The following is a 13397-nucleotide window of genomic DNA, read 5'->3' as shown; positions in this document are numbered from 1 at the left end:
TTGACTTTCCTTTATTAGGTAAGGGATAACTAAGTAGAACAACAACCTCTTACTATTATACTTGGAAAAATTCAACGAGGATAGAAATTCCGGTTAATCTTCTCCTAGTCAAGGCTTTTATTTTAATTATATAAAAATCTCTCGTTAATTTTATTGCTTTAATTAATAGTCATTGATTTCTTTATTCGCCAACTCTAAAAATTTCTCAGAAAATTCTCGACCAATAAATTGCACTCTTTTATCAACTCGTTGGGAGACGACCTGGGAATCATACTCCCAGTATTTTATTCTTAAATTGTGACAACTCTTTTTAAATTGATAAGTGGAATTTTCGTCGGTTAAGAACTGTACTTGCAACGCTATTTTCATTATAAATTCTTAATCGGCAATTTTCCGCCCGTCAATTTTTGGCACCGTTGCCGGGGAGTTGCAACTGTGTGCTAAATTATTGGTTGGTGTAAATATTTTTGTATTTGCATCTTTGCATTTTTATTCTATTTTTAGTTTAATTTTTCTTAATATATTTTATTTTATTACCATGAGTTGTATGTTTCTTTCATTGAATGACGCGTTTACTACCAGATCCGAGCTTAGCCGCATTTGATCCTGACATCGAAAAAACTATTTCACGTATTAGGCAAGCTCGGCGTCGTTTAGTCTCTGAGGGTGGTGAAGTGGTTACTACCAGTTCACCAGTCTTATCTAAGGGCAAATCTGAAACGCCATTTAAGGAAGAAACAAGCTCCTCTTCTACTGACTTTGTTGATTTACGTGCAGGTAATATGGCAGAGTCCAGAAGGATTACTCTCCAGGAAGCAGGAGATCCGGACTTTACACTGCAACCGTATCAAGCGCGTCATCCAAATCTTGCTGTAGATTTTGAACTGAAGACTGCGCTAATCAATCTACTGCCCAAGTTTCATGGCCTACCTGCTTAAGAACCCATCAAGCACCTCAGAGATTTTCAAATCGCCTGCTCAACTACTAGGCGTCACGGTGTGGATGAGACTACTATTTGGTTATATGCCTTCCCATTCTCTCTTGAAGGAAAGACAATGGAGTGGTTCTACACTCAACCTGAAGAAGTTATTACTAATTGGGATCTGCTCAGAAGAGAATTCCTGGACAAGTACTTCCCAGCAGAAGTTACAGATAGACTGAAGAAAAAAATTTCCTGTATCATCCAAGGCAAATCAGAGACTTTTTACGAGTATTAGGAATGCTTCAGGAATCTCCTAGACTCATGTCCTCATTACAAGATTGACCAGTTGGTGTTGATTAGCTATTTCTGCCAAGGCATGAAGCCTCAAGATAAGACTATATTAGATGCTGCGAGTAATGGCTCTCTGACTAAGTACAAGACGGCGACAGAAGCGTGGCAGCTGATCACCGATCTAGCTGAGTCTACCCGGAACGCCAGCCAAGGAATAACCATCCCAAGGCCATTGCAGAAGTTTTCTCTAGTAGTGAGACTGCTGCTCTCACAAAGACTCTAGGAGAGATGACCAATATACTGAAGTAACTCCAGCTGAATCAACAACAACCTCAGCCTCCTCCACAACAACAGTGTCAACAGTTGGTTTCTTAGAGAGTGTGTGGAATATGTGCCTGCTATTCCCATTACACTGATGAATGTCCACAACTCCAATAAGAAGACAACACCTTGGCGGCTACCAATAACTATTACAACCGTCCGAATCAAGGGTATTATCAACAAGGCGGTAATTATAACCAAGGTGGAAACTATAATCAGGGTTGGCAAGACAACACCAACCAGGGATGGAGAGATAATTCCCACCAAGGGTGGAAAGATAATTCCAACCAAGGATGGAGGGACAACTACAACCAAAGTGGCAAAGACAACGGTGGAAATTAAAGATGGAACAACAATAACAACTATCAACAGAACCGGTATCAACAAAACCCTCATACCAACAGCATCAAGCACCTCACCAAAGGTAAGCCCAAGCACCTCAGAACAACCAACCACAAGCCCCTCAAATTACTTACCCTCCTTCCTCCTCCAATAATGAGATGCTACGTTCTATTGTACAAGGACAGAAGGACCTTCAGAATAAGCTTACCTCTAGCATCACTGGTCTTACCTCCACTTTACAAGATCTCATCTCTCGGATGAAACCACCTTCTACTCCCAACAATCAACCTTCCAGCTCTAGTGCACTCCCTTCTCAACCTTTACCCAACCCCAAAGGTGGAATCAACGCCATCACTTTGAGGTCCGGAACCACATTGCAAGAGAGGAGTCCCGAAGAGCCAACCTCTAATGAAGACAACCAAGTTGAAGACATTGTTGAGGTAGAAGATGTTGAAGAGGGAGATGGGGTACAAGATGTGGATGTAGAGGAAGCAGCTCAACCAAGGAATGAAGCACTTAAGGAAGAAGACATTGTGAGGGATTCCATTCCCATTCCCTTTCCACACCTTGCTAGGAAACCCAGAAAGCAATTGGAGCTAGACCCCAAGATGGTGGAGATCTTCAAAAAGGTTGAGGTAACTGTTCCCCTTTTTGATGCCATTCGCTAGGTACCTAAGTATGCGAAGTTTCTGAAAGATTTATGCATGAATAAAGATAAAATATATGATTTAGAAACTATTCCTCTAGTTAGCTCTATTTCTGCTTTAATGGGTGCTATACCGGAAAAATATGGTGATTCGGGTCCATGTATGGTTACTATTACTATAGAGGGTGTACAATTTTTTTATTGCATGTGTGATTTAAGTGCATGTGTTAGTATTATGCCATTATCTATATATGATGCCTTAAGGCTCCCACCCTTGAAAAGGTTGGCAACACATTTTGTTTTGGCATATAAGAGCATAATCTCAGTGGTTAGAATTGCTGAAGATGTGCTGATGAGCATTAAGGGGTTGACATTCCCTATTGACTTCTACATTTTGGAGATGCCCCCTAATGACTCAGGAAGACCATCATCCATCCTACTTGGATGGCCATTTCTAAAGACTTCAAGGTTCAAATTGGATGCCTTCTCAGGAACTTACTCTTTTAAGATAGATGGCCGAGTAGTGAGCTTCAACCTGGATGAAGCTATGAAGCACCCCCCGGAAGATCAGTCCATCTTCCAGTGTGACATTATTGATGAGACAGTGGCTGCAGTTCACCAAGAAGAAGTAGAAGAGATGCACGTGGAGCAAGGTGCCAGTGTGGGGAAGCCCTCTGAGCTTACTGAAGATACTTTGGCACCACCAATGGCTCCAAATGGTCAAGTGCCCAGCCATGAGCTACAAATGGAGTTGAAGCCCCTTCCACCCCACCTCAAGTATGCTTACCTTCAGCATAATCATAAGCTCCTAGTTATTATTGCAAGGGAACTCCCTTCCCAACAAGAGGAGCAGTTGCTTAGTGTGCTGAGAAGACACAAGAAAGCTATTGGGTGGAGCTTGGCGGATATAGTAGGCATCAGCCCTGAAGTCTGTGAGCACTGCATATTTTTAGAAGAGGGAGCAAGGCCTATCTATCAACCTCAAAGGCGGTTGAACCCCACCATCTTGGAAGTTGTCAAGAAGGAAGTGACCAGATTGCTTGAATCTGACATCATCTATCAAATCTCGGATAGTGAATGGGTTAGCCCAGTACAGGTGGTACCAAAGAAGTCTGGAGTCACAACAGTGAAGAATGAGAATGGGGAACTCATGGCAACTAGAGTGCAGAACTCCTGGAGGGTGTGCATTGATTATAGGCACCTCAACCAGGCTACTCACAAGGATCACTACCCACTGCCCTTCATCGATCAAATGCTTGATCGCCTGTCAGGTAAATCACACTACTATTTTCTAGATGGTTACACTGGCTATTTTCAAATTCATATAGCTCCTGAAGATTAGGAGAAAACTACTTTTACATGTCCCTTTGGAACGTACGCATACAAGAGGATGCCTTTTGGCTTATGTAATACACCGGCTACGTTTCAAAGATGCATGGTGAGTATTTTCTCAGATCTTCTTGAGAGTTGTATGGAAGTTTTTATGGATGACTTTAATGTGTATGGTGATTCGTTTGACCTCTGCTTGGATAGTTTAGCTAGAGTATTAGAAAAATGTGGTAGTTCAAACCTTGTATTAAATTTTGAAAAATGTCATTTTATGGTAAAACAAGGTATTGTTTTAGGACATGTTGTTTCTAATACTGGTATTTTCTGTAGATCCAGCAAAGGTAGATATTATTTCTAGTTTACCTTACCCCTCCTTCGTGAGGAAAGTCCGTTCATTTCTTGGTCATGCAGGTTTCTATCAGCGATTTATCAAGGACTTCAGTAAGGTAGCATTGCCTTTATCCCGACTGCTGCCGAAGCATATTGAGTTCGAGCTGAGTGAGGACTGCATGGAAGCGTTTGATAAGCTGAAGATTGCCTTGACTCAAGCTCCGATTGTGAGAGGGCCCAACTGGAGCTAGCCATTTGAGATAATGTGTGACGCCTCCAACTATGCAGTAGGAGCGGCGCTGGCTCAGCACGAAGGTAAGGACCCTTATATAATTGCTTATGCTTCTAAGAATTTAGACGCTGCTCAGTCTAATTATACTACCACTGGAAAGAGCTTCTAGCTATTATTTTTGCTCTAGATAAATTCCGAGCCTACTTACTTAGTACTAAGGTGGTAGTATACTCAGACCATGCAGCTCTAAAATATTTGTTAGCTAAAAAAGAGTCCAAACCAAGGTTAATACATTGGATATTATTGCTGCAAGAATTTGATTTAGAAATCAAAGATAGGAGTGGTTTCCAGAATTTAGTGGCAGACCATTTGAGTCGCCTAGAGTACATTAAGAGTGACTCCACTCCTATCAATGATGCTTTTCCATTTGATAGCTTGCACGCAATATCTGAGGTGGTTCCTTGGTATGCACCTATAGCTAATTATTTGGTTAGTCATACATTCCCTCCTAATTTTACTAAGCATCAAAAGGACAAGCTTAAAAGCGAGTCCAAATATTATATATGGGATGATCCATATTTATGGAGATGTGGTGCTTACCAGATAATTAGAAGGTTTGTGCCACAATCAGAATTTCAGTCAATTTTAGAGGCCTGCCACTCTTCTGAGAGTTGTGGACATTTTGGTCCTCAAAGAACAACTAGAAAAATTTTAGACTGTGGATTCTGGTGGCCCACACTTTTTAAGGATGCAACTGCTTTCTGTGAATCCTGTCATCCTTGCCAAAGCTTTGGGAATATATCCAAGAGGGATGAGATGCCCAACAACTTATGTTGTTGTGTGAAATTTTTTATGTTTGGGCATTGACTTCATGGGTCCATTTCCAAACTCTAGTGGTTTCTTATACATATTGTTAGCTGTTGATTATGTTTCTAAATGGGTAGAAGCAATTCCTACCCGTACTGATGATGCTAACGTTGTGGTCTCTTTTGTTCGAAATAATATTATCTGTCGCTTTGGATCACCACGAGCAATCGTGAGTGATTAAGGCACTCATTTTTGTAACAGGAGATTGACAGGTCTACTGAAGAAACATGACATTGTTCACAAGGTGGCGACGGCTTACCATCCCTAGACCAATGGGCAAGCCGAGGTGTCTAACAGAGAGATAAAGCACATATTGGAGAAAATTGTCAAGCCTCATAGAAGAGACTGGAGCACCAAGCTTGCAGATGCGCTCTGGGCTTATCAGACAGCTTACAAGACACCAATCGGAATTAGTCCCTTCTGCCTAGTCTACGGAAAGGCTTGTCACCTCCCAGTGGAGGTGGAACACAAGGCTTTCTGGGTGGTGAGAGAATGCAACTTGGGATTGGGGGGAGCCGGTGCTGAAAGGAAGCTACAACTAGCAAAATTAGAGAACCTTCGACTCGAAGCATATGAGAACTCCATGCTATACAAAGAGAGGGTGAAGGCAGTACATGACAAGAATATCAAAAGAAGAGAGTTCAGAACTGGGGAGTTGGTTCTCCTTTACAACTCCAGGTTGAGGCTCATACCAGGCAAGCTGCGATCAAGATGGGAAGGCCCCTGCCGGGTGGAAAAGGCTGAGCCATATGGCGTCTTTCACCTGAGTCATCCTTCAAGTTCCAAATTCATCAGAGTCAATGGCCACTGCTTGAAGCTGTATCATGGTGAGAAGATGAAGAACAACAAGGAGCTGGAGATCTTCCTCTTGGAGGATCCACCAACAGAAGAAGAGTGAGCTTGTGGACAGTCCAACTTAAGGACGTAAAAAAAAAGTGCTAGGTGGGAGGCAACCCACCATGGTATGATCATCCCTTTTTATTATTAGTGTTATTTTATTTTTATCAGTGTTAATTTATATATTCTGCATAATCACCTGCATTCTGCATAAAAAAAGCATTCGACGCGCAAGTGTCTATGACGCGTATGCATCATGCGTGAATGCAAAAACTATTGGGTTTGAAGAGAGAGTTACGCGGGAGTGGAGCATGAGGCGTGTTTTCCGCATAAGCAAGCCCACGCGTACGCGTACATCACGCGTGCGCGTCACTTGCAGCTTTGGCAATCCACGCGTACGCGTGAATATAGAAATTGGCGTAAATATATTTTTGAATAAAGAGTTGTGATGGTCTGGCCCTGGCATCGTGCGAGAGGCACAAATTCAACCACGCGTACGCGTCCCTGACGCATACGCATCCTTTTCGCTTTAAGACCACCCACGCGTGTGCGAGCCTGACGCGCACGCGTCACATGCAAATATTGGTTTCTATGCTATTCGAACAGAGAGTTGTGTGTGTGTGCGGCTGGTTTCGCGTGACTGCCACAACCAAGGGCACACGTATGCGTGCCAGACGCTTACGCGTCATTTTCATTTGTGCACAACCCACGTGTACACGTGGGGTACGCGTGAGCGTCGCATGCGCCGCATCACTAAACAAGTGTGCCGCCCAGATTTCAATTTTCCCCCCTCTCTAATCCTAATTTTCATTCAATCCTAATTCTTCCTTCTTTCTTCTTCCTTCTTCCCTTCTTCTTACTTCTTACTTCCTCCTTATTTCTTCTTCCCTTCTTCATCTTTTTCCTCAGGTTTCTTTTCTTCCTCCTCCCTACTCTTTCATTCTTCTTTCATTTATTGCATTTAATTATTTTTTCTTTCTTCTCAATTTTCTATTAGCATAGTTATTTATGGTTCTTTTTCATTCTGTTATCATGCATTTTTATGTTGGTGTTGGAGTTTTATTTGGGTATTACTTTATTATAATTGAGCTTGTGGATATTATGAAGAGTGATTTGATAATTGACATTTAATTTTGGGTCTCATATACACTTGGATTCATTATTTTAATTCCTATTTTAACTTGCACACCAAGTGTTTGTGAAAAAGCCCTTATGGCATTTTGAATTCTATTTTATTTTACTCTCACACTTTAATGCCTCTCTTTTTCACAACACTTGCAATCCACATGTATTGAGATTATCATTCACAATTGTCATCATACAAGTGCTCTTTAATTTGGTACATTTAATAATTGATGCTTGAGTTATGCTTCTCATGCCTATTACTTGCATGCTCTTAACCCTCTTGCATCTAATTGTTATGAATTTCCTTCATGATTTTACTTAATGTCTTCTATGCATGTTGTAGCTACCATGTATAGGACATCCCTTTTCCTTTGGCATTCATTATTACTTCGACTTCCTTCCTTCCAATTGTTAGTTATCTATACTTGAAATTAATTCTCTTTTTTCCTTCTTTAGGATGGCCACTAAAAGAGGAAAGGAGAAGGCTTCTGACAAGCCACCAGCAAGGAGAGGAACTAAGAGAGCTCCGGCTAAGGCGCCACCATCTACAAGCGCCAAGCCGCCAACAAAGCAAGTGAAGAGGATCATCAAAGTTGATGAAGCAGAGAAAGCCTTTCCCGCACGGGATTCCATACGATTCACCAACCGTTATTGCGAGCAGATGTTCCCCATCCTACCCGAGAGGAACTACAATAATGAGCATCTACTTATTCTCCCAACACATTTTGTTGATTTTGTGGAGCCCCGCATCGAAAGGAGACAGTGGGGATTCTTGAGGAGGCATCCGCGGGAGGCCAACCTATCATGGGTAGTTGAATTCTACTCCAACTTCTACTCGCCTACCCTGTAGACTGTCTATGTTCGTCAGCAGCAAGTCCCTGTCTCCGAGGGTGCTATACAGAAAGCACCGGATCTTCCACCTAGCCCAGAGGGATTAGATGCATATCAAGAGGCCCAGCTTAAGCGCCAGATGTATCAGTTTGACTGGGATAGCATCCTTGTAGTTATAGCCCAACCTGGCAACACCTGGATCTACGGGCAACACCGGTCAAAACCCAAGAGTATCTCAGCCCAGACACTTATCTTGGAGGCATGCATGTGGACACAGATCATGTTCCACTATATCTTTCCGAGCACTCACGAGTCCACCTTCATAGCAGACATGGCTGTTCTCATCTGGTGCATTCTTACGGAACAACCTCTCAACCTGCCCCGACTCATCCGACAGGCAATGGGACACGTGAAGATTGTGGGTAACCTGCCTTTTCCAGCATTGGTTTCAGATTTAGTCTCTGCAGCAGGTATTTCCTATCGAGCTGGGGACACGAAGGCCATGATTCCTAGGGCCGATCAGTATGTCCCAAATGGGAAGTACATCAGACCCCCAGTCCCCTCTGCGAGCCGGCCTCCAGGCCCATCTTTGGATACCACTCCTTCTTCTACTCCACCATCATCGACACCACAAGCACCATCCACCCATCAGATGTTCCTTCAGATCCTTCAGAGGTTCAACCGGCAACATCGGCGGATGGAACAAATGGAGTGCCGCAACAAGCACCGATACAACTATCTGAAGGAGCTCATTGTTAGTACTCACCCACCTCCAGAATAGAAGGATACCCCGGACTCCCCTTCACCTAGTAGCATAGGGAGCCATGACGAGCCAGACAGTGGAGGCGATGCTTTCAGCCCTACCTTGCTCCTTACTAATGGCACGGAGGACCGTGCCAAGCCTTAAGTGTGGAGAAGTCAGTCCTTGACTTCCAGAGGTAATCTCTCTCTCTTGACACCAACATTTTATTTTATTTTTTTAGATAGGATAGATTGCATAACAGTAGTTGCTTGCATATATGTTCTACTTGGTTAAAGTAATGACTTTCTTTTCAAGACCCTATTTTATAGTATTTCACTAATTCAAATTAAAATTTGTGTAAAACTTGTTTGAAAATTGTAATTTGGAACATGGTTTATAGCTACGAACACACAACCTGTGAGATTTTGAGCTTAATTATATTGTTACATTATTTAACCATAATTTTTATTCTTGTATGTTTTCTTCTCTATGATTGCAATCTATAGTTTGTTCCATTCTATATGTCCATTGTTTAGTGTATTTGCATGCATACATATGATTATCCCCACTTTGAGCCTTCTTAACCCCCACTTGTTCTGTATTTTACCACATCACTAGCCTTAAGCCTAAAAATAATTAATTATCCCATTCAAATCTTTGGTTAGCTTAAGATAGAGATTGTATGTCAACTAAGTGTGGGGAATTGTGGTTACTTGGGTTGATGAGAATGTGTTGTTTTATTGACAAAAATATTGGGAATTTGGGTGCTTACTCATGTGAAAATTGAAAAACCATATGCATTGATATATTATGCTTTCATATATATATATATATATATATATATATATATATAAAGAAAAAAAAAAGAGAAGAATAAATGAATAGGGGACAAAATTACCCCAATGTTAACTCCAATAAAAAGATCAATGCATATGTGGTGGAATTAGAAAATTGATACATGAGTATATGATGCAAAAGTGGGATTTTTGGGTAGCTAGGCATGATTTTAGAATTATATGGAGTGTGTGTGTGTTAGGTGAGAACTTAGGTTAGTCAAAGATTCATATTATAGCTCACTTGGCCATACATATATCCTCACCCTTACCTTAGCCCCATTACAACCTTGAAAAGACCTCATGATGTTTGCATTTGTACACTAAATATTTGTTGATTGGTTAGATGAAGAACAAAGTTTTAGAAAGCATGACTAGAGAAGAGTAGAGTGGATTAACCCTAGACACTTGAGCGATTAGAGTGCATATACACTTCCAATAAGGGGTTCAATGCTTGATTCTATGTTCCCTGCTTTCATGAGCTATCTTCTTACAAGTTTACTTGTCTTTTATTGTGTGATTTGAATTCGTGGAATATGATTTATGTTAGTCTTGGAGAACTTGCACTACAAGAAAACAACCTTTTTGCTACGCTTTTAAAGCGTGGCGAAAAGTCCAAAAAAGCGTAGCGATAGCTTTTCGCCATGCTTTTTGAACTACCGACACGCTTTTGAAATGGTCACATCTGCAAGGGTGCCGGTTGCTCTATCGCCACGCTTTTGGTGATCTATCGCCACACTTTTTTTTGCCACGCTTTTAAATATTGCCACGCTTTAAAAGCGTGGCTATGTGTCAGATATGGCTACGCTTTTAAAGCATGCCAATAGCATGACATATGGCTACGCTTTAAAAGCGTGCCAATAGCAAGATATGGCTACGCTTTTAAAGCGTGCCAATAGTATGGCATATGGCTACGCTTTAAAAGCATGCCAATAGCGTGAGATACAGCTACGCTTTTAAAGCATGGCTGTTGATGCTACTGTACATTATGGCTACGCTTTTAAAGCGTGCCAATAAAAGTTGATACGGCTACACTGAGTGTGAGAGAGAGAGAGAAAGAGAGAGAGAGAGAGAGATCAAAGCCTAAACTTGTCGATTTTCATTAGAATAAGCTTGTTTTGAATGAAACATGACCAGACAAAATTCCTTATAACATCAAATTGACATAAGCTTCCCCTTGTATAATTTTAAAATTTTCATTATATATTCTATTCATACAAGAAATCAAAGCTCTATGGAGAATCACGATAAAACTATGGGACATAGTCCCAGCCTTAAAATTATCCAGCAACAAATGACACAACTTTGATTGGTGCAAAATTTGCCTAACTTTATATATCATATGTATTGCAATTCTATTCATTGTCCTGCTTTAGCTTTCTCTTCTGCTTTCTTTACTGATCTCGCAAGCAACAAAATTCCGAAAATTTAGAACATGCTAGAGCCAATGATCTAATTAATAAATAACTAGAAAAGAAGAAAAGATATCATATATTTTCAGAATGAAGATTACGTTTCTTCTCTTTTCTTTTTCTTTTCCAATTTTCTATATTTCTCTGTTTTTCAGCAAAATCCTTGACATCCATGCGCACCTATGGGGAGAAAAAGGAGAAAAAGCAAGAACAAAACAAACAAAAAACATAAGCTCCTGCAATATGAAACATTTGAGAAGAATTAAATAAACTGGAAATAATATCTATATATCGTTTCAGGTATATATAAAGGCATCAGACCTGTTGCAATGTCTTCAATTGTTTAGAACTGGCTTTCATTTGCTTGTGTTCGTTCAGTTGTTCCTCCTCACTGTCGTCATTTTCAGTAACTAATTCAACTGAGTTAGAATTTCGATCAAACCAATTTCTCTCAGCTTTCACCTAAAATAGCAAAGAGAAATAGAATTTGAAAGCACAATTATCCATATCCACTCAGCACAAAGGAGCAATAAAGCAAAACAGAATTTTAAGTCAAACCTGAAAAGCAAGAAAATATATGAGACTGGAAGTCTGTTACTAGAAATTACTGTGTACATTTGTAAAGATGCAATAAGGAAAACCTCTTAAATATAGAGGTTACCTCAAGCAAATTACATTCAAAACTATTTCAAATCATAAATAGAAAAATGATAAATTCCAAGCACACTTGACACTAACACTGGTTGCATGAAAAAAATGCCAAAATGTTATATAATTCAATATATTGTACAGCTGAATCCTAATACCTGCGAATCCTTTGGTGTTATTTTGTCAATTTGGTGTGCAAGAGACAATCGTTTTAAAACCTTTGGCATGTATGAGTTCTGTAAAGGAAACCGCTGAAAATTTTCATGTACATAACAAGATAATGACAATGATAATCACAATGACAATTACTAAATTCTACAAAAATGAAAATCACAAGAGTAGTTCTTCTCATAATCACAAGAGAGGAAAGTTTGAGTGTACAACGTGCAACAAGATCTTCCATTCATACCAAGCTCTTGGGGGTCATAGGGCAAGTCACAAGAAGATCAAAGATTGCTCTTTTGCTTCAAGGAATAATAGTGATCAGAGTAGTGAAAACAGCATTGAGTTTGAAAATAACAAACAGCAGTTACAATGTCGATATATAATAGGGGAGATGTCTATACAACATTTTGGCTGACTAATATAGGCAAGATGCTAAAATTCTATGAGAGCAAAATAATGAATTAATGACCAATTTGATTGAGAATGAGGGAAGACTAACCAATATTATTTTGTTGACTTTCAATTCCACTTTCTGCTTGGATCCTTGGCTCTCCACCATAACTCCTTGCACCCAAAGAGACGCACCAGTCGTAATCAAACCAGATTCAACCTAATAATAAGCTCCAGATCTTGAAAACAGACACATAAAAAGCTACAATTTGCACTGATGAACTTAAAATACACCGGCTTTCATGATAGGCAAGAGTGATCACCGAACAGAGTTTCAGGAAAGAAGCATACCTGATCATAACCTTCTGCTCCCGAATCCATCACACATTGCATATTAGAAAGGCAGGAACCATCTTTAATCTGGATACAACAAACAATATGCTCAGTCGAATTAAAGGCGGAAAAATTCTACAATAGGGTTATTAACTTATTGGCCATAGACCGGGACAATAACCCTATAAAATAAAGGCGGAAAAATTCTACAATAGTTTCAATCAACCAAAACAGCAAAGACAACAAGAGAAGCTAGTTTCACACAGCTTACCAAACTTTATAGAAAATAACTAAAATGCTTCACATTAAAGATAAAAGACCAGGATGAACTGCAACATGTCCACTCACACACCAACCCATTATAAAACCTTAAACACCAAGAAAACTTCCAAGCCAAACACCACAAACAACATAAATCAAGCTCACCCAAAAAAAAAAGAATATTTTTTTCAAAATAATAATAATAGTAATTTAAAGGGCCAGTTAATTACTTCAACTCAGTGTCATGGAATAATTGACAAACCTCAGTTCTAAAATTAAAGCAAACAGCAGAAAATGCCACTCAGAAAACATAATAGCTCAGAGAATCACAAAGAAAGTTACAAACTTTGGTGAATTAACACACCTGAGATACTGAAAACAAAATAAAATAAAGAAGCAATGCTATGAATGCATCAGGAATTTCACTTGAAAAAGGAGAAATAAAAGAATAGGAAATATTACTGACATTTATGTAGAGATTGAGGATTAAAACTGAAAAGGGTCACAAGATAGGGTTTGAGTGACTGTATGATGAAGAGC

At 40.0% G+C, this 13397-nt stretch overlaps 1 protein-coding gene and 1 pseudogene across 1 annotated transcript; both read right to left on the bottom strand.

Moving 5' to 3' along the window:
* LOC148570552 (uncharacterized) overlaps window positions 1-13397 on the bottom strand; it is a 128846-nt pseudogene that overhangs the window by 59313 nt on the left and 56136 nt on the right.
* LOC148570553 (DEAD-box ATP-dependent RNA helicase 13-like) lies at window positions 11136-12111 on the bottom strand. The gene is made up of 4 exons (XM_088508982.1): window positions 12087-12111; window positions 11867-11937; window positions 11382-11522; window positions 11136-11240 (listed from the first exon to the last, which is right to left on the bottom strand). The coding sequence occupies exons 1-4, from the start codon at window positions 12109-12111 to the stop codon at window positions 11136-11138; spliced, it is 342 nt and encodes a 113-aa protein (XP_088365108.1).

This window comes from Arachis ipaensis, chromosome B3 (assembly GCF_059453495.1).
Source record: "Arachis ipaensis isolate K30076 ecotype BB chromosome B3, ASM5945349v1, whole genome shotgun sequence".
NCBI classification, from domain to species: Eukaryota; Viridiplantae; Streptophyta; class Magnoliopsida; order Fabales; family Fabaceae; genus Arachis; species Arachis ipaensis.
This window is presented reverse-complemented; position numbering and strand designations above follow the sequence as displayed.

What these genes read in the sequence shown, in the direction of transcription:
- LOC148570553 (XM_088508982.1), bottom strand. Translation starts at nt 12,111, where the DNA reads ATGGAAGATCTTGTTGCACGTTGTA. An exon ending in AGATCTTGTTGCACGTTGTA is followed by an intron (nt 11,938 to 12,086) that starts CACTCAAACTTT and finishes TACAGAACTCAT; the next exon opens with ACATGCCAAAGGTTTTAAAA. An exon ending in TAACACCAAAGGATTCGCAG is followed by an intron (nt 11,523 to 11,866) that starts GTATTAGGATTC and finishes TTGCTATTTTAG; the next exon opens with GTGAAAGCTGAGAGAAATTG.